Source organism: Tilletiopsis washingtonensis (genome assembly GCF_003144115.1).
Source record: "Tilletiopsis washingtonensis strain MCA 4186 unplaced genomic scaffold FA09scaffold_13, whole genome shotgun sequence".
Taxonomy (NCBI): Eukaryota; Fungi; Basidiomycota; class Exobasidiomycetes; order Entylomatales; genus Tilletiopsis; species Tilletiopsis washingtonensis.
The window spans coordinates 432,227-452,866 of NW_020312010.1; the positions used below are offsets into that span (position 1 = coordinate 432,227).

Genomic DNA, 20,640 nt, shown 5'->3' on the forward strand with positions numbered 1-20,640 from the left:
TGAGGCGGCCGCGCGGCCGCGCGCGCCGCGCCGCCGGCCAAAAATCTTGAGGCGCGTGTGGCTTACGTCAGCAAGGGTCGCTGGCCCCTCTCTCCCCCTCCGCGTCCGTGGCCCTCACCCACAACTGCTGCTGCGAGTGCTCCACGAGCAACGATGACGGAATGATGATTGTGTATCAGGAGAGGTATGCAGCGCAACGCGAGCTCGGGTACAAGGCGTGTGTGAGAGAGGGACGGAGGATGAAGGGCGCGCGGATCAGGTCGTCGCCGACCGGCCCTGTTGCGAGGGCACGGCCGTTCGGGTGTCGTTAAAAGCTCGCGAGTAGAAGACGAAGAGTTGAGAGACAGAAGCGTGACGGATGGAAGTGGTGGGTATTCCGTGAGAGGACGAGGAACGAGAGGCAGCGGCAAGTGAGCAAGCCTGCTAGGCCGGCCAGCGGCCTAGCAGCAGGTCCAGCCATTGGCTCTAGCCTGCGCCGCTTCCTCGTCTGCGCCAAGCGTCGGAGCATTCTGCAGCAGAACCGAGTCTCTCTCTCGTCTTCTCCTCTCCTCTTCAATCTCGGCCTTGCGCTCCACCAAGCGTGAGGCGATCGAGACAAAGACGTCTTCGATGCCCTCTCCCGCCTTGGCGCTGACTTCCGAGACGTCCACGAACTCCCAGCCTGGCGGTGAGGCGGAAGCGCCGCCGCCGGGGTAAGGCGTAGGAGAGCCGTCGGACGAGCCCGAACCGCCACTGCCTGCTGATGCGCCGGATGCAGGCACCCGCTGAGTAGAAGCGGACTGCTGCGAGACGTTGCGCGGGAAGCCGAGGCGCGAGCCGGCGCCCAGTGTCAGGCTGGCGAGCCCGAGGCGAGATGAGGAGCGTGCCAGTGCGCCACTTGGTGGAGTTGTCTCTTGAGAGCCGCGCCGTGGCAGACTGGAAGCTGCGGCTGGCGGCTGCGTCCATTGCGCGATCGCTTCGCGCGCCTCGTCCAGGCTAGAGGCACAAAGTGACGGTCAGTACGCGAAGCTTCAGTGTTCATGCGGCGCAGGGTGCTGCTCACAAGACTTGTCGATGCGACGGCGCCAGATCCAGCTTCGAGCCAACGACGTGAATGACGAGATCATTCGAGACGTTCTTGCGCAGCTCTGTCGGCCGGAATGGGTCAGCGACGGGCAGGATCGCGGCAGATCAGGGCCTGGCTCACCCTCGATCCACGTCTTGACGTCTGCGAAGCTGGCCTCGTTGGTGATGTCGTACACGATCACTGCCGCGTTGCTACCACGATAGTACATCGGCGCCTGCGTCCCTCGCTTGTCAGCCCGCTCCTCTCTGCGGCGTGCGCTGCTGCTGCCGAGCACGGACTCACCATGCTCCTGAAGCGCTCCTGTCCCGCAGTGTCCCACAGCTGCAGGCGCACCTTGGTGCCGTCCACCACGAGCTTCTGCGTCAGGAAGCTGGCGCCAATCGTGCTCGGGATGCTCGAGGCTGAGAACTGGCCCGTCGTGTAGCGATGCACGAGGGATGTCTTGCCCACGCCTGACGTCGCACGAGGGCGCATCAGCTCTGTCGCCGTGCTTGGCTGGCACGGGCTGAGCGACTCACCTTGAGCGCCAAGGATGACGACTTTCAGATCCACGCCTCCGCCCACACGCGCCGGTTGTGGCCGTCTCCTCGTGGCAGTGGGCGCGGCGTCCGCCGGGCCCAGTGTCGGACTCCTGACCAGCGTCGTCTGCGCCATCTCGCCTCGCTCCTCCAGCCGCTGCTGCTGCTGCTGTGCGCGCGAGATAGCAGCCGTGGTATGACTGCGCCGCAGCGCTGCGGCAGCTGCAGCTCCGCGGTCGGGCTCTTCCGGCGAAGCAGCGAGCGCCAGTGCGAATGCAGAGCGCGAAGGAGAGATGCCGCTCTGTGGCGATGGTGCCGGTCGCGACGATGAGGCGCTGCTCGCTCCAACGCCGCTGCCGTTGGAGATAGAGCCGCGCGAGAGAAAGAGCGCTGATGCGGCGGACGCGGCTGCTGCAGAGCTAGCATCGCCGCTGCTTCGTGTCCTCGGCGGCGAGCTCGGCCCAGCAATACTAGCTGCGATCAGTGTGCTGCGCGCATCCGCAGCGGGCGCCCGACTGCCCTGCGCAGCGGCAACAGCTGGCGAGGGCGCGTGTGCGGAGGCGGGAGTCGTGCTGGCTCGACTGGAGCCTGAGGGGACGCCCAGCGCTTCGCCGGATGCCGACGCAGGTGTCAGGAGAGGAGAGGTGATCGCTGCTGCCGAGAGAGAGGCGCGCGAGTGATGCCGACTGGCGCTGCTGCCACTGCCACTGCCGCTGCCGCTGGGCGGCGGCGACACGAGTGCCATCTATCAAGAGGCGAGGACGAGACGAGCAAGAGACGGTACTTGCGTTGAGTCGCAGGCTGAGAGAAAGAGGCCTGAGCGCGCTTGCGGCGCCTGCAAAGAGACAGGGGCCGCGCGTAGCCGCACGCTGCGTATCGTTTGCCAAGGAGAGCGGGCGGAGGCGAGGGTGCGATGCGACACGACGGAGGTGCTGGCCGATGCGAGGCGTGTGATGTGTGAGAGGGAGAGCTGCAAGGCAAAGGCAAGCGAGGGCGAGGGCGTCGTTGCGAGGTGGACAGAAGGGTGATGGGAGAGGAGTAGCAAAAGTAAGGCAGAGGGGGCCGGGCGCTTGTGCGGCGGCATCAAAGCACCAAGCAGCTCGACGCGCCGCGCGGCGCGGCGCAGCACAGCCGGCGCGCCGCGGTGCACCGCATCCGAGCACATCATGCGCCGCGCGGTGCCCCTCTCTCCGCCTACAGCCGAGGACGACGCTTTGCGGAGAGGGCGCTAGACCAGCCTGATGCCGTTAGAGTGCCTGCAGCAGCACGCCGCAGCAGCGGCAGCGTCTGGGCTGCAGCACAACAGGCGCGGTGATGAGAGGCTTCCTCTCGCGTGCAGCCGCAGCGGTACCCTGGCTGACGGCAGCCGCGCAGGGGCAGCAGGCAGCGGCAGCGCGCCTATGCGTAGCGCGCGCCACACCGCTCGGCGCCGCCGCACCGCACACAGCGTCAGCGCGCCCTCGCGAGGGCGAGATGCTGCCCTTCGCACGCCGCATCAACGTCGCACAAGAGCATCTCCTGATGCTGCACGGCGACGCGGTACCGCGGGATGCGACGCTCGACCTCGTCGGCGTCGGAGCACAGCTGCCGCATGGCAGGACGCTGCGCGAATGGCAGACGCCCGGCTGAGTCACGACGTCAATTTCGCCTGTCTCGGGGACGTGCAACTCAGCAAGCAGGCAGCCTCGGCGGCGACGGTCCGGAGGGAGCCGGCTGCTCGTCGCCTGAATGCTGTGGCGTCTGCACGCCCGATATACCGCTGCCGGCCGGGGTCGCTGTGGTGCGGAGGCGCGGCCCGAGAACGCGTTGATGGCCCGTCAGCGCTGACATGTCATCGCCTGCCGCTGAGCGGGGCGTATTGCTCTCAGGCCCGCAGGACAGAGATGCTGAGCGGCCAAATGCTGCCCCAGGGTACTTCCCACGGCGCGGATAGCCCGGCACACGACCCGAGGGTCGTGTGAAGGCGAAGGGAGGGGCCGTTGGATGTGGTCGCGGTCGTGCCGTTGCCGGCGCGGCGGCAAGGCACCCCCCTCCGCCCTCCGCCTCCGCCGGCTCGCCGCGCCGAAGCCGAGGCGTGTGCTTGCCTCAGCACCTCGAGCAACCAGTGACAATCTCTCATGTCCCAGCTGCGGCGGTGGTGAGCTCCAGCATCGCGCCATTATCGGCAGGCTGGATGGAAGCCACCAAGCCTGCCATTCTGCACTATCCTGCGCTACTGAAGCATCATGCGCGTGCGCGTACCTCATCAGCACCACCATCGGGTGCGCCTCATCGTCGCCGTGCTCGCAGCAGCGTGGGAGAGAGTAGATGATGATGATGCCGGTGCATCAGAAAGGCACCCGATTCGGGCAGGTATACCCCAGGAACGAGGCGGCGCGACGACGCTAGGCGCCTCTTCCGGCGGGATGCCCTCGTCTCGATGGAAGGACGCCGACACCAAGATCGATCCGTCGGCCGAGGCTGACGCCGAGGCTGTTCTCATGCGACGATATAACGAGGAGTAGAGATATGGTATTGGCGGGCTGTAACGAGCAGTCCGGAGCTAGGGAGACGACGATGAAGACGACGAAGCGAGCCAGAGCACACGATGTTCTGTCTTGCCGACGCGCAGCAGTGCGTATGCTCCGTGACCATCAGCTTCGCCGCTGAAGTCGCTGGACTCCAGTACGCGGCTCGCGTCTGTCATCGCCACGCCATTGAGGTAGAGTCCTCCGCTCTTTTGCAGTCGCCTTGCCTCGCCTGCATGTGATGGGCACACGGCAGATGCATCAGCGATGTCGAGCCCAGAGGAGAAATAGCGAGCACGTACCGCGAGAAGCTGCCGCTCCAATATCAGCCGCCAGTCTCGCCAATGGCGCGCCGAGTGCCTCTGCATCAAGGCGGACGAGTCTTGCGTCGTAATGAAACGCCTCGAAGACATCACTTGCAGGCAGCGGCGCTTCATGCCGCTCAAAGAGTAGCGCAGACATGGTCTGTGCCCGCCGCAGAGCCGGCGCACCTCGAAGCATGCCCACCATTTCATCCGCAAGTGTCTTTTGCGCCGTCCTCTTGCCCGGCTCGGCGGCATGGCGCTGCAGCACCTCCTCGACCTTCTCGAGCGGCAGGAGCGTCAAGGAGCGGAGATACGTCGCGACGTCTGCATCTGCAGAACGCAGGAGATGCTGATAGAGATCAAAGTCGGACGTCATGTCGGCATCGAGCCAGACGGCATTGCCGGCACTCTTGCCGAACTTCTGCCCCGAGGCGGTCGTGAGGAGCGGCAGCGTGAGACCATACGCTGGCTGCTGCTGCTCCGTCTCCCTTGTGCCGCTCTCGCCATTTGAGGAGCTGGTGCTTCGCAGGCGCAGGATCAGCTCGATGCCGGCGACGATGTTGCCGAGCTGGTCGGAGCCGCCGAGCTGGAGCGTGCAATGACGGTCGCGATGCAGGACTAGAAAGTCGTAGGCTTGCAACAGCTGGTAGCTGAACTCGGTGAAGGAGAGCCCTGCCGCTTCGCCGCCTTCGGCTGTCGGCTGCATGCGAGACCTGACGCTGTGGAGCGGACGATTCAGCGATGTGCGCTCAGCTGCCTCGTCTCTGCCGCTCCAGCGGACAAGCCTCACCTCTCCTTGGCCAGCATGTTGCCCAGCCGCATGTACTTTCCCGTGTCGCGCAAGAAGTCAAGCACGCCCACTCCGGCGTACCACTCCTGATTGTTGCACACATGCAGCTCTCCTCGCCTTGCCGCTCCACCATCTGCGGCAGACCGCTCGCTCTTTGCAGCAGCACTCCACTCGTCTAGCCGAGCGTAGAAGGCATGAATCTGCGCCGTGATGCGCTCAACGTTGTGCTGCAGCTCATGCGGCTCCAATGCATTGCGCTCCGTCGAACGTCCTGACGGATCGCCTATTGAGCCCGTGGCACCGCCGACCTGTTAGACGCCTTCGTCAGAACAAAGAAGCTCCCTGCTGCCCTGCCTCGAGCCAGGCGACTCACCAGCACGATGACGTTCAGCCCGGCTTCCCGAAGATGATACAGCGCCAGCAGCGGCAGCAAATTGCCGAGGTGCAAGCTGGAAGCGCTTGGGTCCACGCCGGAGTAGATGGTGCGTCGCGAAGAGGAGGAGTCGAGATGCGCCCAGACGGCGCGCGAGGTGACGGCCTTGAGCAGGTTGCGCGCCTCGAGCCGTGCTAGCGGATGTGTCGCATCGACAGCAGTGGCGGGTGTGGCGGTGCCACCGGCAGTCGGAACGGCGACGGCGCTGCTGGAGCTGGCACGGGCCGCACCCAGCGCTCGGCCACGCGCACCGGTAGGCGCGGCGCCGGGCGCCGAGAGCTCCGAGCGCCAGCTTGAGCGCCACTCAGGCTGTGCACAGGCTCGGCGCACATGTGCATGCAACGCTCGTGAGGCTACGCCCCGTAGGGGTGCAAGCGAAGCGGCCATGGGCTGATGCTGGGCGGGGAAGAAGGTGTGGAGGTGAGGCAAGAAGAAACGACGCGCGCGCGGCGGCGAGCGCCGCGGAAAAACAGCCGACACGCTCGGCCCGGTCTCGCAGAGCCTGCATGCTCTGCCGTGCTCCTCGCGTTCCCAGCGTTGCCTGCCTCCTAGCGGGGACGAGCTCTTCACTTCGAGCTTGCTCGCTCGACTCTTGCCCTAGGCTGGACACAAGAGTAGAAGTGCTTGAGCCAGAGAGCGCACGAGTGTCACAGCAGCAGCAGAGACACTGCACACGCCTGGACAGCACTCGCGACCCCCCGCGCCCTGTACACGAGATGAAGCCCTGTTCTATTGCATATCGCCTCCTGCCGCCTCACCGTGCCGCGCTAAGCACGGCGAGCGCCGCCTTGCGCGTGTGGGCAGGCGCACCGGCGCCGCCGTACACGCGGCTCGAGAGCAGCTCGGTAGCGAGGGCGTCGAGACGCTGTGTGGTTGCTGCGTCGCGCACCACGCCCGAGGACAGGAGCTTGGACGTTGTCTGAGGAGGGAAGGAGACGTCAATCGGGGTGCGAGAGCGAGGCAAGCGTGCGGCGTTGCTGAGCGACGGCATCTTGCGGCCTATTGAGTACAGCCTGGCTTGCCTCTCCTCCACAGTACTTGTCTCGTCGTGTCCTCCAGCTTTCATCCATCTGCCTCGTGCAAGCAAGACTCACCATCTTCAGGCCCCAAACAGCCCGCATCCAAGGGCCCGTCTTCCTCACTCCCTCCTCCACATGCGCCATCTCGAGCACGCGCAGATAGCTCGTGCACGCCTCCTCATACCGCGCCGCCGTGTACTGCGTCTCTGCCAGCTGCAGCACCGCGAAGCCGGACTGCGGCTGGAGCAGAATCTGCTCTTCGAGCGCAAAGATCGCCTGCGGATACCTGGGCGCAGAAGAGGGCAAGGTGGGTGATGAGACGGGTCACAGCAGAGGAGACGAGCTCGACGAGCAGTAGAGACTCACATGTGCACCTCGCTGTAGAGCGCCGCCAGCTCCGCCCACGCCTCGGCATCGGCATAGTACGTGTCGACGTAGGCCGTCAATGCCTTGATCGCCTCCTGGATGCCTCCTCCACGCGCAGTCGTGCCCTCCATGCTCTTCAGCACTGCGATGCGGCGCTTCACGATGATCTGGCATCGCGGAGGGAATGTGTGAGCGGCAGCTCTGACCGGCGAGATCACAGCAATACATCTCCCCGCCGCACTCACCAAGTTGCCCTCGTCCTTCTTCAGCTCGGCATCGTAGAATGCAAGCGCCTTCTCGTACTCTTGAGATGCTTCGAGGAGCATCCCCTGCAGCGAAGCGACGCGTGCGGAGTCTGGGAAACGCGTGTTCAGACGGGAAGTGCAGAGCTGTGCGAAGCAGGGATGCGTGTCAGCGGTCAAGGCGAGAGGCGTTGGGATGCGTGATTGCGGCGAGAGAAGACGGAGCATGGGAGCAGGCCATGAGAAGATCCGACGCACGCCAGCCTATTCTTGGCCCGAGGCGTCACAGCAGTTCAAGCGAGTGTCCCATCCGCGCAGCTTCCTCCCAGTGGCCCAACCTCTCCCTCTCAGATAGCACTCTCGTTACATGACTCACCTCAGCCAGCTCCCGCCGTCCACAGTCGAGCGCCGCAATGGCGACCTGCTCGAGGAAGGGCCACATCTCGTCGCCCATCGTCTCGAGCTGTGCGGCGCGCAGGAGCGTCTCTGCTGCCTGCACTGTCTGCAGGGAGAGCCGCTCTGGCCGACTGAAGGAGCATAGAGGGTCAGATGGGGGCAGATGAGGAGAGCAGATGGAGAGAGGACGCACCGACGCTGCTGAGCCAGGAACTCGATCGCCGCGGAGGGCGTCATGCTGGCTGCCGAGGCCATGTTGGAGCAGATGCGGGCCGTGCCTGCGGAGAGCTGCTGGCTGGCTGATGTGTAGAGAAGGTGTGGCTCGTGTTCAAAGTACGAAGATTGAAGGTGGCTCCAGCTGCGCTCAGTGTGTGAGAGAGAGAGGCGAGGGTGGTGGAGAGAAGCCCCGAAGCGAGGCCGCCGTGCTGGCGCATCTGGCGCCCCGTGCGCATCTCCTGCTTAGTCAGCAGGTCGCACCTCTGGAGATCCGCGGGTGCCCTGCAGGCTGCAGCGCGTGCGTGTTACTCCGGACGTGCTGCTTTTAGCTCCACGAGCACAGCGCGGGTGCAGCGGAAGCGGATGCGGCAGGCGAGGACGCCGTGCTCAGGGCCTGCCTTCTCGGGACGCCAGAAGGAGCAGACGGGAAGGTGATCCGCCTCCGGTCTCGTGCCGGGCCGTGGCGGCGAGCAGCTATCTGAGCAGGCAGGCGAGCAGTGCAGGAAGCCTAGGCGAGCCGAGCGTCACTCAGCTCCAGGGTGCAGACGCATAAGCATGGGCCGTCAACACGAGCCTGCGCCGCTGTCGCTCATGCTTTGCTGTCGTGCCGACTCGCTGCCTGCCTCGCCCCGCCCAGCAGGCCTCCTGCTAACGAGGCTCAAGGTGCCGGCTTGCTCAACTTGCGTCTCCTCCACCACCACCCAGCCCGCTCTCATCATGAGTGACCCCTCCGCCTCGTCCAGCACCTCCACCTCCTCGGATGACGAGTTCGCCGTCTATCGCTGGCAGCCGCTGCCCGATGCGCCGCAGACATTCGCACGCAGCTGCTGGGGCGGCGAGCGTTTCTTCCACCAGTACTCGCGCTGGACCAAGGGGTGCGTCTGAGCACAGAGCGACGCGACGCAAGCCGTGGGGTACTGGCGAGGCGGGCGGCACTGGCTGGCACATGTTGCGCGCTGAAGCATTCGGGCGATGCCCGTCGAGGCAGCAGCACTCTTCGAGCAGCCGTATTCCACCGCTCCTACACTCGCTGTCCTGCTGTCCTCCGCGCTGACACTCGCAACAGCCACGCAGACGCCATCGGCATCATGACCGCCTCGGTGCCCAACGTCTCGCACGACCAGCTGCGCGAGCTCGTCGTCGCTGCTCACGTCTGGGCGCGCTTCCAAGCACCGCTGATTGGCGCCACTGTCGAGGTGCGTGGACCTCACGACGGCGCGTTTGATGCATACTGATCTCAATGCTCGACAGTGCGGCGTGCTGCCCGGCCTCGAGCCCTGGCTCGGAGCGTGGGTATACCGCTCCTCGTCCGACTCCAAGCTGGCCGAGGAGTGGGCGCGTCGCAGCATCTTCTTCTACACGGTGTCGCCCTCTCAGACGCTCGCCGAGCGTGTCGAGGAAGTGCGCGTCGAGCGTACTCTCGACGCCGCTACGTCCGAGTGTCCGCTCACAGTGCACTTCGTAGTCGGCAATGACGGAGAGCACACGATGCTGCAGCACGGCACGCACTACATTTTCGATGGCCAGAGCAATCTCTCGCTCATCGAGCTGGAGCTGTCATTCTGGGCACGCTGGGCACACGACGTCGAGGGCGGCTGGCGCGAAGTGCGCAGTCTCAAGTGGGGCGAGGAGGTGGCCCGCCTGCCGCGTGCGCTGCCAGAGAGCATCGGCCTGCCCTTCGACGACTGCCACGACGACGAGCAAGCGCAGAAGATCATCGGCCCCGAGCTCGCCGGCCACGGACCCTCGCTCGGACTTCCGCCTCAGCATCTCGAGCCGAGCGGCGAGCTCGGCCACGCCTTCCACTCGCGCCGCATCCTCTCGCCAGAGATTTCGGCCAGCTTCAACCGCGCCTGCCGCGCTCTCGGATTCACGAGTGGCCATGGACTCGATGCGGCGCGCCACATTGCCGTCTGGGCGTTGCGCTCGCAGGATGCAGCCGCGGCAGGAGAAGAGCTCGAAGAGACGCACATCATCAACTTCATGCTGCCCATCGACTTCCGCCGCTACTTCAAGAGCGAGTACCTTGGCAAGCCTTACATCTGCACCGGCACCGCCGGCTTCACGACCGAAGTCGATCTGCAGCTCATCGCGCCGAAGGACGGCGAGACGATGGGAGAGAAGGCCTGGCTGCTGCGCGCATGGAAGGACGTGGGGCCGGAGCTGGCGAAACAGTACAATGCCGTGGCGAATGATCGCGACATCATCAGTGCGTGAGAGACAGTAATCTGCGCTGGTGATGCTGCACCCAACTGCACGCTGACTCAATTCGCGTTCACAGAGGGCATGGGTCCGGTGACGGACATGCTGGGCGTCAACAACGAGGAGTGAGTCGTGCCTCTTTCAGCACGGTGCACAGCATCGCTGACTGCTATCTCCCTCACAACAGCTGGCCGCCGTTCGAGATGATCAACCCCGGAGACGCATACACGTCGCTCGGCAAGCTCGAGTCGCGCCTGCGCACCAACTACGCTGCGGATGGCGGTGCGAACGGCGCACCCGTGGTGCAGATTCTCGACTGGTTCAACACGGTGCGTCCCTCCTGCCCTCCTGCACCCGCAGCGAGCTCACACCACCACCTTCTACACAGAGCCGCCTCACTCGTCCCCAGATGGGTCTGCACACCTGGCTCTTCGGCGGCCGCATCCATCTCAACACGAACCACTCGGCGCACTACGAGCGCGCCTACATTGCGCGCTACGTCGATGTCGTCGAGCAGCTCATCGTGCACGCTGCCGAGACGTATGGCGGCGCTTCGAAGAGCAACGCACCGTCAAAGACGGGCGAGGGCCTCGAGCCGGTGCAGAAGATGCGCGATGCGAAGCTCTGAGCATCACTTGACTCTCTCATACCCCTAGCCCACCTCTGTCGCTGCCGCGACGGCCTTCACTGCAGGCCGGTCCTGCCTGGCGTCGTCGCCAGCGCTCCTCAGCTCTGTGGCACTCTCTAGCCCTCTAATGACCACATCCTTGTCACGCGAGCGCTTTGCACGCCTTTGCAGCTCCTGACTTGTGGCCGGCCGCTGCGCTCAGACGGGGGCACAGGCCTCTCCAGGGCGTCGCGCAGATGACGAGTTATATTGCTGAGCGCTTCGCGCTCGCGGAGATCATTGAGATGGAAACGGTGATGAAGACGACGGAGACGGAGCAGAAGCACAGTGCGCTCACGCTCAGAGCTTGCTCGGGTCGATGCGGATCGTCTTGATCGCCTGCTTGATACCAGCGTCGAGCATGACGTCTCTCGCGCCGCTGCGAAGCAGAAATGTCAGCATGTGGTCTCTCCCGTCCACCTCTTGCTTCTGCGGCTCACCCAGGCGTCATCAATGCATTGACCTCTCGGTAGATGCGCTCGATGCGAGCGCCAGCTCCGCCCTTGGTCAGGCCCATGCCGCCCAGCAGCAGGCCGGCCTCGCGCACGACGTTGGCGAGGACGATCGTCGAGTGCGCTGCACGAGTGGCGTCAGCGATGTGGAGCGCAAAAGGCGTGATGCGGTGGGAACGACGAACCCTTGAGCAAGGCGGCGGAACCGCCAGTGAGCTGCAAAGTAGTGTTAGCGAGGGCAGGGCAGGTTGCGCAAGTGCAAAACGCACGACGTTGGACTGCTCGATGGTCATCTTGCTCTGCTGGAAGACAAGCGACTCGGTCCCTTTTCAGAGCGCACTGGGTGTCAGCTGCAGACCGGGAGCAGAGAGTAGCTTGCACCGCAACGCACAGGCCTGCAGTGCCTCGACCTCACGCGCCATATGCGCCAGCTGGTGGCGCACGACTGGCTGCTCAATGAGCTTCTTGCCGAACACGACGCGCCGGTTGGCGTGGTTTGTGGCGTCTTCGATGCTGCGTGCGGTGTCAAGGCTGTCAGTCAGGAGCGAGAGCATGCGCCCTGGCAGAAGCTTGCAGAGCGACGCACCAGACTGAGAGAACAGCGTCAGTCACGAGCGAAAGGCAACGTGGCGCGACAGACTCACCGCGAGCGAAGCGCAGGGCAACGTAGACGCTGAGAATAGGTGTCAAAGTGTCAGCAACTCGCCTTCTTGCCCCCTTCTCGTCCCGCGCAAGATTCTCACATCGTCATGCGCTCGTGGCTGAAGCACGCAGCAGCGAGGAAAGACGCCAAAATACGTCAGCAGGCACTCGTCGCAGCAGATCGACGATGCAGCCTCACTTGAAGTTGTACATCTGCGCATCCCACCTGCGTCAGCTTTCTCTCCTTTCCCTTTGCTGCAGCAGCACTCACGATGTACTTGAAGCCCTCGCCCTCCTTGCCGACCAGGTTCTCCACAGGCACGTGCACGTCGTCCATCTCGAAGATGGTAGTGCCGCTGCCGGCGCTCTGCATCTTCATCGCCTTGGTGCTCACGCCCTTGGTGCGCGGAATGACGAGGAAGGAGATGCCCTTGTGCTCGCCCGGCTTGCCGGAGGTGCGGACCTTGAGGAGTAAGGTGAGCACGAGTGAGGGAGGCAAGTCAGAGGCGGACACGTACCGCCGTCGTGAAGTAGTCGGACCAGATGCCGTTCCTGTCGACAGCCCCATCAGCCTCCCTGCTCTCTCTCTCTCTCCCGCCACGACTTACGTGATCCACTTCTTCAGGCCATTCACCACGTAGTACTTTCCGTCGGCGCTGAGCTTCGCCGTCGTGCTGACGTTAGCCACATCCGAGCCCGCGTTCGGCTCAGTGATGGCGAGACAGATGCGCTTCTTGCCCGTAAGGATGTCGGGCAAGATGCGCTCCTGCAGCTCCGGAGAGGCAAAGTGCACGATAGGACCGGCGCCGTACGCGGTGCCGCCGTAGTTGCCCATCACGAGGCCGTTGGAGGCACAGCGGTTGAGCTCGTCGAGCATGATGCTGTGCCACGTCTCATGTCAGTCCCGAGCAGCTTGCTCGGCGCAATGCAGTACGCACTGGTCATGCACATTGTCCCAGCTGCACGTCAAAGGCAAGCGTGTCAGTGGAACAGGAACAGCGTCCGAGGGCAGCATAAGCCACTCACTCGCTAGGCTCGACGTTGCCGGGCAGCTTCAGCCCTCCCGCCATCTTGTAGAAGCGCTCTGGGATCTTGACGCCGAGCTAAGGAGAGCGCAGCCTCGTGTCGGTATCAACGAAGCAAGGAGCGTTGGCGATTCTGACTCACAGCAAACGGCAGCATGAAGCCTGCATCGACAAACTTTTGGAAGAGGGCCTTGCGCTGCTCCTCATCCGAGCCTGGTGGTGATGCAGGTGTCAGCCATGGCGGATCCGCCAGAACTTCTCCCCACCCGCCGCGACAGCCAGAAGAGTCGGCTGAGCTGGAAAGCACGCTCCTGGCTGCCTGCTCTGATGTGGCTGCTGCTGTGTTGCGCCTCCCGCAGCCAAGTCTGCCCGTTCGCGACTTGCTTGCACTCCGCCTCCCGCCTCTGGGACTTCTCCCTTCTCCTCTCCTCGCTGTTGTTCCCTGTCCATCTCTACTCCCTCTGCGCCATCGCCACTCACTGTCCTCCCACTCGTCGGCAATGTCCATCAGGTTGTCGGCGACCCACTTGAGCAGCCACTCGCGCAGCTCGTAGTGCGAGCGCTTGGTGTAGTACGGGTTGGGCAGGCCGGCGTGCCATGCGCTGTGTGCGGGGACTGCAAGTCAGCGGAGCGTGTGTGGCATGCAGGAGTAGAGACGCACGCCTCGGCGAAAGGCACAGTCGGGCGCGTGAGGAGCGAGGCGTTGGAGGAGGACGACATTGTGTGAGGTGTGTCGGGAGGAGGTGGTGGTGCGAAGCCAAGCCAAGCCGCTGCGCGCCCGATCCCATCAGGCGGCACGTCGCGCGCACCGGCTGAGCATGGCCGAGGCGAAGCTCGACCCGGCCCGAGCGCGATTGAGCGGCGTGCACCCTCGAGCTCGCTGCATGCTACTTCCGCAACCGCTTCTCCGCCGCATCCGCAGCCGGCTCCTCAGCCAACAAGCCGCCACGCTGGACGGATGACCAGCCATCAGCAGCGCTTGGCCTCGCTTCGGCTCGCCCGGCTCCGGCTGCGCCTGGGCCGGCGCGTGGGAGCGGATGCGGGGAAGCCCAAGCCCCTGGCGCACGTGACGTTGGCCCTCGCCCCGCACCCTGCTTCGAGGTCCGTGCGTCGTGGGCGTCCTCCACCTCGATGCGGCTGCGATGTGCCTTGCCCTTCTCGTCCCTTCCACCACCTCGCTCGCACTCGCCCTTCATGACGGACACGCCCTCAGCCGCAGCCTCGGACGCAGGCACCGACATCAAGGTGCCCGGCGACGCCTCCACGCTCGAGGTGGGCGTCGAGCCCGCTGCTTCCTCTGCGCCCTCGGGACCGATCGGCGTCGCAGGCGCCGACACGCCCGCCCTCACTCCCGCATCCGAGCATGCGCCCGCAAGCGAGACGCACGAGTCTGCGCCGCCTTCGCTCTCCGTCGACACGGAAGTGGCGCCGACGCTGCGCGAAGCCGAGTCCTCGGCGCTCTCGTCGCAGACCGACGGCCTGGTGCTGTACGACCTCACCACGCACCGCACCTCGTCCGGCACGCCGCAGAAGGCATTCAGTCCGCATACGCTCAAGACGATTCTGGATCTCAAGCTGCTGGGCATTGGGTATGAGCGCAAGCGCATGACGTTCACGCAGATCCGAGGAGAGCTGGCGGAGAGGCTTGGAGAGAATGTGAGTTTGCTGTGCAGCCAAGAGCCGCCCGTAAAGGCCGAGGCGGGCTGGGACTCGGAGATCAGTAGTAGCCAGTCTTTGGTGTCGCTGCGCTGCTGTCGCGCCTGACTGACTCGTCTCTCCCCGCAACAGATCACTGTCCCGACGCTCGAGCTCTCCGACGGCTCGCACTTGACCGATAGCTGGGCCATCGCCGAGGTGCGTCTCTGTCCTTTCTCCATCTCCATCTCCGCTGAACCGTGCCCTGCACGCAGTATCTCTCATCCAAGCATCCTCAAGGCGCGCTGCTCTTCCCATCTTCCTCCTCTCGTTCCTACGCCTCCTTCCTCAACACATGGACGCAGACCGTCCTCGGTCCGCTGATCGGGCCTCTGACGCGGCCTGCAGTGTGGGAGCTGCTCGACGAGGACTCGAAGGAGTACTTCGAGCACAAGAAGGTGAGTGTGATGTGCTGCGGCGCATTATGTAGGCAGACGAGAGGCTGATGAGCAACACGTGCAGGTCGGCTCCTCCCGTCTGGCCGCCATGCGAGCCTACACGTCCGCCGAGCGCGAGGCAAAAGCGGCAGCGACTGCCTCCGCACTCGCGCCGCTCGAAGCTGCGCTTGGTGTGGTTGCGCCGGCGAAGTTCCTCGAGGGCGGAGAGAAGCCGAGCCATGCCGATGTGAGTGACGGACGGCCATGACACTTGCCAAGCGCGAGAGCGAAAGGGGCTCATTCTCGTCCCTCTCACACCCAGTTCGTCGTGTTCGGCTGGTACGGTAAGTCCATGCTTCCGCTTGTACGTCTCTTCCGGCCGGCTGACTGTCCGCACGCACAGTCTTCTCTCGCACTGCCGGCCGCGCCATCACGCGCGACATTTGGCACACGCACCACGCCAAGGTGGGCGCGTGGGTCAAGAACATGCTCGAGTTTGCGGGCGAGGAAATCACGCGGGACTTTGTTTAGGCCCAGACGGCGCGTCGATGATGCCTGGCATGGAAGGGACTGGAAGAGAAGGGAGAAGGGAACGGGCAATGCTATTACGAGTCGAGCACCAATCACGTGGCGAGGCAATGAGCGGGACAGCTGGCTTTCGACAGACACGTAGGAGCATGGCGCAGTGGGGCGGCTGGCTCCGCGCCGGCGCCTGGTCGCGAGGCCCTGTTATCTCTGCCTGAGAGACAGCCGCTGACTCGCTCCTCGTGTGAGCGCAGCCTCGACTTTCGGCGCCATGCACTCCTTCTCTCTCGTCCCGCGTCATCTCATGCATTGCTCCAGGTAGCTGCTCCAGGGCGCCAGCACCTCGCTCATCGAGCTCTTCCCTTCCCCTTCTTCTTCCCAAACAGTCGCCCGATGCGCTCCAGCAGACGGCCTGCCCATCCCTTGCGCTTCCCATCTGCATCTGTCTGCTTGCCATGGTGCCTTCTGCTATGGAAGGAAGCACGCGGGGTAGCGTACTGCTCCTCGTCGCCTTCGCCGAGCACGTACACGGCCTCTTTGACGCTGGGTGGCCCGTCGGGCTTGTAGGGATCGCGCGGCCGAGGCGCGGGGAGCGTCGCTGCGCTGCGCTGCGTCTGAGGAATCTGCTGCTGCTTCTCTTGCGCAGCGGAAGGTGGCGGACGCGAAGAGGAGGAAGCGAGGGCGGAGGAGCCGTAGAGTTGAGGCTGCGCACTTGCCACGGCGCCGCTATCAGCCACTCGAGGCACGACGACAGCCTTTTCCTTCTCCTTCTCGCTGCTCAGCCGAGCTTCGGGCTGCTTGCCGCTGCCAGTCTTGCCCGTCATGCCACTGCTGTCCTCGACCTTCTCGCTCTTCTCAAACATGTCGCCGCCATACGCCGGCGGCAGCGCAGAGGGCGCGGCTGGCGACGCGGAGAGGACGTCGCGCGAGCAGCCTTCGCCGTGATTGTCGTCTGGCACTTCCTCGTGGGAGATGCGTTTGGCGGGCATGGTGGGCGGGCGGATGTGGTGGAGAGAGAAGGAGCGGGCTGCTCGCGGCTGCAGAGATACGCGCGCGTTGCCCTGCCGGCGGGGTCGAGCAGCAACCGCAAGCGGCGGCGACGCCGGACGTTGGGCCGCGGCAAGATGCGCGGCCGCCTCCACCTCGCTGCTGCTTGCTTCCTCTCCACCATCCCAACGGCAAGTCTCGCGCGCGCAGGCGCATCCAGACTGCAGCATGCCCGCCGTGCGTCGCTCCCCACAGCTCGCACTTGCTGCCTTGCTGCTGTACTGACGCAGGCGGTGCGCTCGCAGACCGACGATGAAGGCTCGCCGCCGCCCGTCGTCGCCCGTCAGGCGACGCCGCCGCGCGAGATGCCCGAGCATATCTCTCTCGTGTCCGCCGTGAGTGGTGCCACTTCTCCTTCCTTTTCCTTCACGCCCACCTCCTCTACCTCTGCAGGAGGGCGAGCGCTTCCGCGTCTCCTGGGCCGCCGCGCAGCAGTCCGAGACGATCCGCGCCGGCATGGCCGAGGAGGGCTTTGCCGAGGCACAGAACCACGAGATGCACTTTGCAGAGATCCGCAGTGCCGTGCTCAAGAAGGTCGTCGAGTATCTCGAGTGGCACTACACGTACAAGGACGCCAAGAACGGCACCAACGTGCCTGACTTTGCCAAGGGCATTGAGCCGGAGATCTCGCTGGAACTGTGAGTAGGAGAAGCGATGGTGCAGCGAGGCGGGAAGGGTGCTGCTGCGCTCATTCTCTGCACGCTTCCGCGTCGGCTGCTGCTGACATCAAGCTGACGCATCGTCTCATCCTGCAGCCTGCAGTGCGCCGACTTCCTCGCGCTTTGAGACGACCCACGCACGATCGGCGATGGGAGATGGGCGGCAGGCGGCGACGAATAGGCGCGGACGAGGGTGGCAAATTGTAGGATAGCATTCGAGGTATTGTTCGCACGGCGACGAGGTGTGTTTGTACATGGCGTTGCAGGGTGGCGGCAAGAAGCAGGAAAGGAACGCGGGGCATAATGAGCAACCGACGAGGCAGAGTAGGGAGGAGGTATGTAGAGTTGATCGTGGAAGGCGGCGTAAGGGAGACGGGCGTCAAAGAAAAGTCGTAGAAAGAAGAGAAGGGCAGGAAGGGTAAGCAGGGATATGTGGCGCTCAGAGCGCAGAGAGCGCAGCGACGACCTGCTTGGCCGTCGGGCGCAGGCTCGGATCGGTGCTCAGCATGCGCTCGAGCAGCGCTCTGGCCGCATCTGGCAGTCGCCCGCCGCCCGGGAGGATGAGCGCGGGCGAGCCATCGCGATACGGTCGCAGGTCCTCCTCTTCTTCGGCTTGCATTTCGTCGAGCAGTGCGGCTGAAGAGGGCAGGCCCGCCGACTGTTGCTCCTGTTGTTGCACCGCCGCGCGACGGGATGCCTGCGCGAAGGCGGCCGTGACGGCGAGACGCAGGCCGGAGGGAGTGTTGTACATGCCTTGCGCTGCAGAAGGCGGCGAGTGAGGCGGAGAGAGAGCGCTTGGTGCTAGCTTGCTGTCTGCGCTGCGAGTGACACCACTGCCTGCACCGGCGCCGTCTGTGCGACCAGCGTCGCCGTCATTGCCACCGTTGTCGTCGGCCTGAGGCGAAGCATCGCTGCTCGATTGGTCGCCGTACGAGGTCGTGCGTCTTAGCGTGCCGACGGGCCGTCGCGGCGCATTGAGGTACGCAGCGCGGCCGAGCTTCTGCGGCGTCTTGCCCATCGAGGCTCGTCGCTGATGGCCCGACGCAGCAGTGCCGTTTCTCTCAGCATCGAGCAAGCCCGTGGGCTGCCCAGCCGGCGAGCTGAGAAGACCCTTGAATGGCGCGTCGTCGAGCAGCATAGCGATGCTGCGGACCGAAGCGCCCGTACGGCCGTTGTCGACGAGAATGCTGCTGGCGACGCTCTCAATTGAGTCGGTGCTGCCTTCGCGACGAACAGTCGGCCGTGTCGCCTCGGATGCAGGCTTGATGCGCCGGCCTCGGAGACTGCCATTGCGACTGGCACTTGCGCTACCGCCATTGGAGCCGCCGGCCCAGCCTTCAGCAACGCTAAGGCGCGCCACACGGTCATTCTCCTCGCTCTCGAAGAAGACGCGCTTGCGATAGAGCATATCGATCATGCTTCGAGAGCGCGCGAAGGGCTCGACGCCAGTCGCGAGGCTGTAGAGCACGGCACCCATGCTCCACACGTCGACTGGATACGAGAAGCCCGCAGCGCCGGCGGGCGCGGCACCGCGCGTGAGCTCGGGAGCACCGTACGCTGGCGTACCGAGTCCGGCGCCGTCGAGAAGCGGAGAGCTGGGAGAGGGAAAGAGCGCAGAGTTGAAGTCGCAGAGCTTCATGTCCAGCGAGTCGGTGAGCTGTGCGGGGCCATATCAGTCACAAGGTCTCTGAGCCGCCAGCTCTGCTGCTGCTCACCAAGATGTTCTCCGGCTTGATGTCGACGTGCACACAGCCGCGCGCGTGCATCCACTCGACGGTGCCTGCCAGCTGCAGGGCCCACGTCTTCCAGCGCAGCCAGCCGATGCGCTCCGGGTTGCGGCGCGCAAAGGAGCGCAGCGAATGCGGGAGCAGTTCGAGGAGTATGAGCAGGCGCGGAGGATCCGAGGGCGTGCCGGGAGTGGGGCTCGGCGTGGTAGGGTCGGCGATGCTTTGCGCTGGCGACGGACTGCGATGCGCTAGTGGACCGACGCCGTCTTCGTCTGGCCCAGCCACTCGCACCTCGGGCAAGAGCTGCGAAGGACCGGAAGGCTGGGAGGCCAGTCGACGATGCAAGGCGATAGCGTGCGCTGCATCCGAGGCGTGCGATGCCGGTGCCGCTGTTGGCTCGCGCAGCCCGAGGTCGGCGCGAGAGTGAGCCGTCGAAGAGGATCGTGCGTGCGCTGAGCCGCCAATGGTTGAGATGGAGCCGTTGCGCGAGGGCAAGCCTTTGCCGAGCGCCAATGGCGAAGCAGCAGGCTGCGGCGCATCGTGCGGCATACTGGCCCATGTGTTGCCTGATGCGCCAGGCAGAGAGACGGGCGTAGGCAGCTCGACCTCGTCGCGAATGTCGATAAGCGAGACGATGTTGGGATGCGGACCTAGACGACGTAGCGCGAAGGCTTCGTCGAGCCCTAGCAGCTGGCTCTGCCGATCGGCGTGCAGACGCTTGACGGCGCACAGCTGCCAGTAGCTCTCCTCCGCCAGCTCTTCCTCCGTCTGCACCTCGCTCACATCGCTCTCTGATGCTGCGCCTCTCGCTGCGCCTCTGCGCTCTCTTCGCCGCCGCTTGAGGCGATACGAGCCGAGGAAGACATTGCAGTGCCGGCCCTCACCGAGCAGATAGTCGCGCGTAGGGCACAGACGGAAGTCCATGTCCTTGCTCTTGCGGATGCGGTCGCGCTCGCGCTCACGCTCTTCGGTGCTGCTGCGTCCGTACGAGGGACGCTCGGCACTAGCGAGCGACGAGGGCCCGGCTGCGCCTAGCTCTGACACACGGCGCGGCGGCGAGCGCGAGGCCCCTGGCGCAGGGGCGGGAGAGGGAGAGGCGGTTGGCGAGAGCAGACTAGCGCGAGGTGCGGGAGCGACAGGCGAGGAGCCAAAGAAGAGGCTGTTCTTGCTCGTCACGCTGGCCGGCGAGGAGTTGGCAGCAGCGGCCGCGGCCGGCCGCGGCGCCGGCGTCAGCGACGGAGAGGCAGCACTGAAGATGTCGTTGCGCGAGCGGCCTCCGGCACTGCCTTGCTGCTGCATCGGCTGCGATGGCGGAGTGACACCAATGGCGTGCGCAGTGCCAGCCAGCTTGGCCGCACGGAAGAGCGACGAGTCCGGCGGCGTGCTTGGCGGCGACGCGAGTGCCGCAGCTGCCGAGGCATCGTACGGCGACGGCGGCGACGGCGTGGATGGGCGCGAGGAGGATGCGCTGCTGCTGCTGCCGGTCTGCAGAGGCCAGAGGCCCCAGCCGGAGACGGGCATGCGACGCGGTGCCTCGCACGGCGCGCGAGAGGCAGACGCAACGGCAGCGCCGCCTTCGCGCGAGCCGGCGAGCATGGGACGGAGGCGCGGGCGAGCGGGAGTGTGATGCGGAGGTGGTGGTGATGAGGTGCAAGTGCGGGGCTCCAAGACGCCGAAGGAGAAAGAACGGCGCAGCGCACGTGTGGGCGCCGGACTAGGAGCTGGGCCGCACTTTGAGCGCGAGCGCCAGATCGACGCGGAAGA

At 65.1% G+C, this 20,640-nt stretch overlaps 10 protein-coding genes across 10 annotated transcripts; 4 read left to right on the forward strand and 6 right to left on the reverse strand.

Annotated features, from left to right (window-relative positions):
• Window positions 1–151: 151 nt before the first annotated feature.
• On the reverse strand, window positions 152–2,633 carry FA09DRAFT_330575 (ras-domain-containing protein). Its single transcript, XM_025742657.1, has 5 exons — window positions 1,585–2,633; window positions 1,349–1,518; window positions 1,187–1,280; window positions 1,043–1,127; window positions 152–975 (listed from the first exon to the last, which is right to left on the reverse strand). Exons 1-5 carry the CDS (start codon window positions 2,327–2,329, stop codon window positions 441–443), a joined length of 1,629 nt encoding a protein of 542 aa, XP_025597694.1. The 5' UTR covers window positions 2,330–2,633; the 3' UTR covers window positions 152–440.
• Window positions 2,634–2,754: 121 nt separating this feature from the next.
• FA09DRAFT_53310 (hypothetical protein) lies at window positions 2,755–3,804 on the forward strand. The gene has a single exon (XM_025745704.1). It carries the CDS (start codon window positions 2,826–2,828, stop codon window positions 3,543–3,545), a length of 720 nt encoding a protein of 239 aa, XP_025597695.1. The 5' UTR covers window positions 2,755–2,825; the 3' UTR covers window positions 3,546–3,804.
• A 15-nt stretch (window positions 3,805–3,819) lies between these two features.
• On the reverse strand, window positions 3,820–6,037 carry FA09DRAFT_330578 (tyrosyl-tRNA synthetase). Its single transcript, XM_025742658.1, has 4 exons — window positions 5,560–6,037; window positions 5,187–5,494; window positions 4,394–5,115; window positions 3,820–4,323 (listed from the first exon to the last, which is right to left on the reverse strand). The coding sequence occupies exons 1-4, from the start codon at window positions 6,004–6,006 to the stop codon at window positions 4,127–4,129; spliced, it is 1,674 nt and encodes a 557-aa protein (XP_025597696.1). The 5' UTR covers window positions 6,007–6,037; the 3' UTR covers window positions 3,820–4,126.
• Window positions 6,038–6,340: 303 nt separating this feature from the next.
• FA09DRAFT_330579 (TPR-like protein) lies at window positions 6,341–8,037 on the reverse strand. The gene is made up of 6 exons (XM_025742659.1): window positions 7,836–8,037; window positions 7,623–7,773; window positions 7,250–7,393; window positions 7,005–7,171; window positions 6,714–6,924; window positions 6,341–6,538 (listed from the first exon to the last, which is right to left on the reverse strand). Exons 1-6 carry the CDS (start codon window positions 7,895–7,897, stop codon window positions 6,374–6,376), a joined length of 900 nt encoding a protein of 299 aa, XP_025597697.1. The 5' UTR covers window positions 7,898–8,037; the 3' UTR covers window positions 6,341–6,373.
• An 875-nt stretch (window positions 8,038–8,912) lies between these two features.
• FA09DRAFT_53552 (hypothetical protein) lies at window positions 8,913–10,169 on the forward strand. The gene has a single exon (XM_025745705.1). The coding sequence runs from the start codon at window positions 9,083–9,085 to the stop codon at window positions 10,073–10,075; it is 993 nt and encodes a 330-aa protein (XP_025597698.1). The 5' UTR covers window positions 8,913–9,082; the 3' UTR covers window positions 10,076–10,169.
• Window positions 10,170–10,912: 743 nt separating this feature from the next.
• Window positions 10,913–13,575, reverse strand: FA09DRAFT_330582 (acyl-CoA dehydrogenase NM domain-like protein). Its single transcript, XM_025742660.1, has 14 exons — window positions 13,508–13,575; window positions 13,327–13,448; window positions 12,989–13,059; window positions 12,848–12,924; window positions 12,430–12,702; window positions 12,340–12,373; window positions 12,093–12,284; window positions 11,923–11,933; window positions 11,820–11,852; window positions 11,571–11,692; window positions 11,449–11,504; window positions 11,365–11,395; window positions 11,168–11,303; window positions 10,913–11,106 (listed from the first exon to the last, which is right to left on the reverse strand). Exons 1-14 carry the CDS (start codon window positions 13,564–13,566, stop codon window positions 11,028–11,030), a joined length of 1,296 nt encoding a protein of 431 aa, XP_025597699.1. The 5' UTR covers window positions 13,567–13,575; the 3' UTR covers window positions 10,913–11,027.
• Window positions 13,576–14,013: 438 nt separating this feature from the next.
• On the forward strand, window positions 14,014–15,739 carry FA09DRAFT_330583 (hypothetical protein). The gene is made up of 6 exons (XM_025742661.1): window positions 14,014–14,502; window positions 14,635–14,700; window positions 14,757–14,939; window positions 15,004–15,165; window positions 15,241–15,262; window positions 15,322–15,739. Exons 1-6 carry the CDS (start codon window positions 14,041–14,043, stop codon window positions 15,447–15,449), a joined length of 1,023 nt encoding a protein of 340 aa, XP_025597700.1. The 5' UTR covers window positions 14,014–14,040; the 3' UTR covers window positions 15,450–15,739.
• Window positions 15,440–16,452, reverse strand: FA09DRAFT_330584 (hypothetical protein). Its single transcript, XM_025742662.1, has one exon. It carries the CDS (start codon window positions 16,430–16,432, stop codon window positions 15,791–15,793), a length of 642 nt encoding a protein of 213 aa, XP_025597701.1. The 5' UTR covers window positions 16,433–16,452; the 3' UTR covers window positions 15,440–15,790.
• Window positions 16,453–16,619: 167 nt separating this feature from the next.
• FA09DRAFT_330585 (POZ domain-containing protein) lies at window positions 16,620–17,552 on the forward strand. Its single transcript, XM_025742663.1, has 4 exons — window positions 16,620–16,667; window positions 16,736–16,825; window positions 16,884–17,128; window positions 17,246–17,552. Exons 1-4 carry the CDS (start codon window positions 16,659–16,661, stop codon window positions 17,274–17,276), a joined length of 375 nt encoding a protein of 124 aa, XP_025597702.1. The 5' UTR covers window positions 16,620–16,658; the 3' UTR covers window positions 17,277–17,552.
• Window positions 17,553–17,588: 36 nt separating this feature from the next.
• Window positions 17,589–20,175, reverse strand: FA09DRAFT_298657 (kinase-like protein; the record flags this gene model as incomplete). The annotated part of the gene is made up of 7 exons (XM_025740254.1): window positions 17,589–17,785; window positions 17,876–18,398; window positions 18,495–18,806; window positions 18,865–19,096; window positions 19,138–19,142; window positions 19,483–19,620; window positions 19,651–20,175. 7 exons carry the CDS (start codon window positions 20,173–20,175, stop codon window positions 17,589–17,591), a joined length of 1,932 nt encoding a protein of 643 aa, XP_025597703.1.
• Between the last annotated feature and the right edge of the window lie 465 nt (window positions 20,176–20,640).

What these genes read in the sequence shown, in the direction of transcription:
- FA09DRAFT_330575 (XM_025742657.1), bottom strand. Translation starts at nt 2,329, where the DNA reads ATGGCACTCGTGTCGCCGCCGCCCAGCGGCAGCGGCAGTGGCAGTGGC. An exon ending in CGTCATCCTTGGCGCTCAAG is followed by an intron (nt 1,519 to 1,584) that starts GTGAGTCGCTCA and finishes GTGCGACGTCAG; the next exon opens with GCGTGGGCAAGACATCCCTC. An exon ending in AGGAGCGCTTCAGGAGCATG is followed by an intron (nt 1,281 to 1,348) that starts GTGAGTCCGTGC and finishes CGAGGGACGCAG; the next exon opens with GCGCCGATGTACTATCGTGG.
- FA09DRAFT_330582 (XM_025742660.1), bottom strand. Translation starts at nt 13,566, where the DNA reads ATGTCGTCCTCCTCCAACGCCTCGCTCCTCACGCGCCCGACTGTGCCT. An exon ending in TGCCGACGAGTGGGAGGACA is followed by an intron (nt 13,060 to 13,326) that starts GTGAGTGGCGAT and finishes CATCACCACCAG; the next exon opens with GCTCGGATGAGGAGCAGCGC. An exon ending in GGCAACGTCGAGCCTAGCGA is followed by an intron (nt 12,703 to 12,847) that starts GTGAGTGGCTTA and finishes GACGTGGCACAG; the next exon opens with CATCATGCTCGACGAGCTCA.
- FA09DRAFT_53310 (XM_025745704.1), top strand. Translation starts at nt 2,826, where the DNA reads ATGCCGTTAGAGTGCCTGCAGCAGCACGCCGCAGCAGCGGCAGCGTCT.
- FA09DRAFT_330578 (XM_025742658.1), bottom strand. Translation starts at nt 6,006, where the DNA reads ATGGCCGCTTCGCTTGCACCCCTACGGGGCGTAGCCTCACGAGCGTTG. An exon ending in GGCTGAACGTCATCGTGCTG is followed by an intron (nt 5,495 to 5,559) that starts GTGAGTCGCCTG and finishes GGCGTCTAACAG; the next exon opens with GTCGGCGGTGCCACGGGCTC. An exon ending in AACATGCTGGCCAAGGAGAG is followed by an intron (nt 5,116 to 5,186) that starts GTGAGGCTTGTC and finishes TCCGCTCCACAG; the next exon opens with CGTCAGGTCTCGCATGCAGC.
- FA09DRAFT_330579 (XM_025742659.1), bottom strand. Translation starts at nt 7,897, where the DNA reads ATGGCCTCGGCAGCCAGCATGACGCCCTCCGCGGCGATCGAGTTCCTG. An exon ending in GACGGCGGGAGCTGGCTGAG is followed by an intron (nt 7,394 to 7,622) that starts GTGAGTCATGTA and finishes TGCTTCGCACAG; the next exon opens with CTCTGCACTTCCCGTCTGAA. An exon ending in CTCTACAGCGAGGTGCACAT is followed by an intron (nt 6,925 to 7,004) that starts GTGAGTCTCTAC and finishes TTCTGCGCCCAG; the next exon opens with GTATCCGCAGGCGATCTTTG.
- FA09DRAFT_53552 (XM_025745705.1), top strand. Translation starts at nt 9,083, where the DNA reads ATGCATACTGATCTCAATGCTCGACAGTGCGGCGTGCTGCCCGGCCTC.
- FA09DRAFT_330584 (XM_025742662.1), bottom strand. Translation starts at nt 16,432, where the DNA reads ATGCCCGCCAAACGCATCTCCCACGAGGAAGTGCCAGACGACAATCAC.
- FA09DRAFT_330583 (XM_025742661.1), top strand. Translation starts at nt 14,041, where the DNA reads ATGACGGACACGCCCTCAGCCGCAGCCTCGGACGCAGGCACCGACATC. An exon ending in CGGAGAGGCTTGGAGAGAAT is followed by an intron (nt 14,503 to 14,634) that starts GTGAGTTTGCTG and finishes TCCCCGCAACAG; the next exon opens with ATCACTGTCCCGACGCTCGA. An exon ending in AGAAGCCGAGCCATGCCGAT is followed by an intron (nt 15,166 to 15,240) that starts GTGAGTGACGGA and finishes TCTCACACCCAG; the next exon opens with TTCGTCGTGTTCGGCTGGTA.
- FA09DRAFT_330585 (XM_025742663.1), top strand. An exon ending in ATATCTCTCTCGTGTCCGCC is followed by an intron (nt 16,826 to 16,883) that starts GTGAGTGGTGCC and finishes CTACCTCTGCAG; the next exon opens with GAGGGCGAGCGCTTCCGCGT. An exon ending in CCGGAGATCTCGCTGGAACT is followed by an intron (nt 17,129 to 17,245) that starts GTGAGTAGGAGA and finishes CTCATCCTGCAG; the next exon opens with CCTGCAGTGCGCCGACTTCC.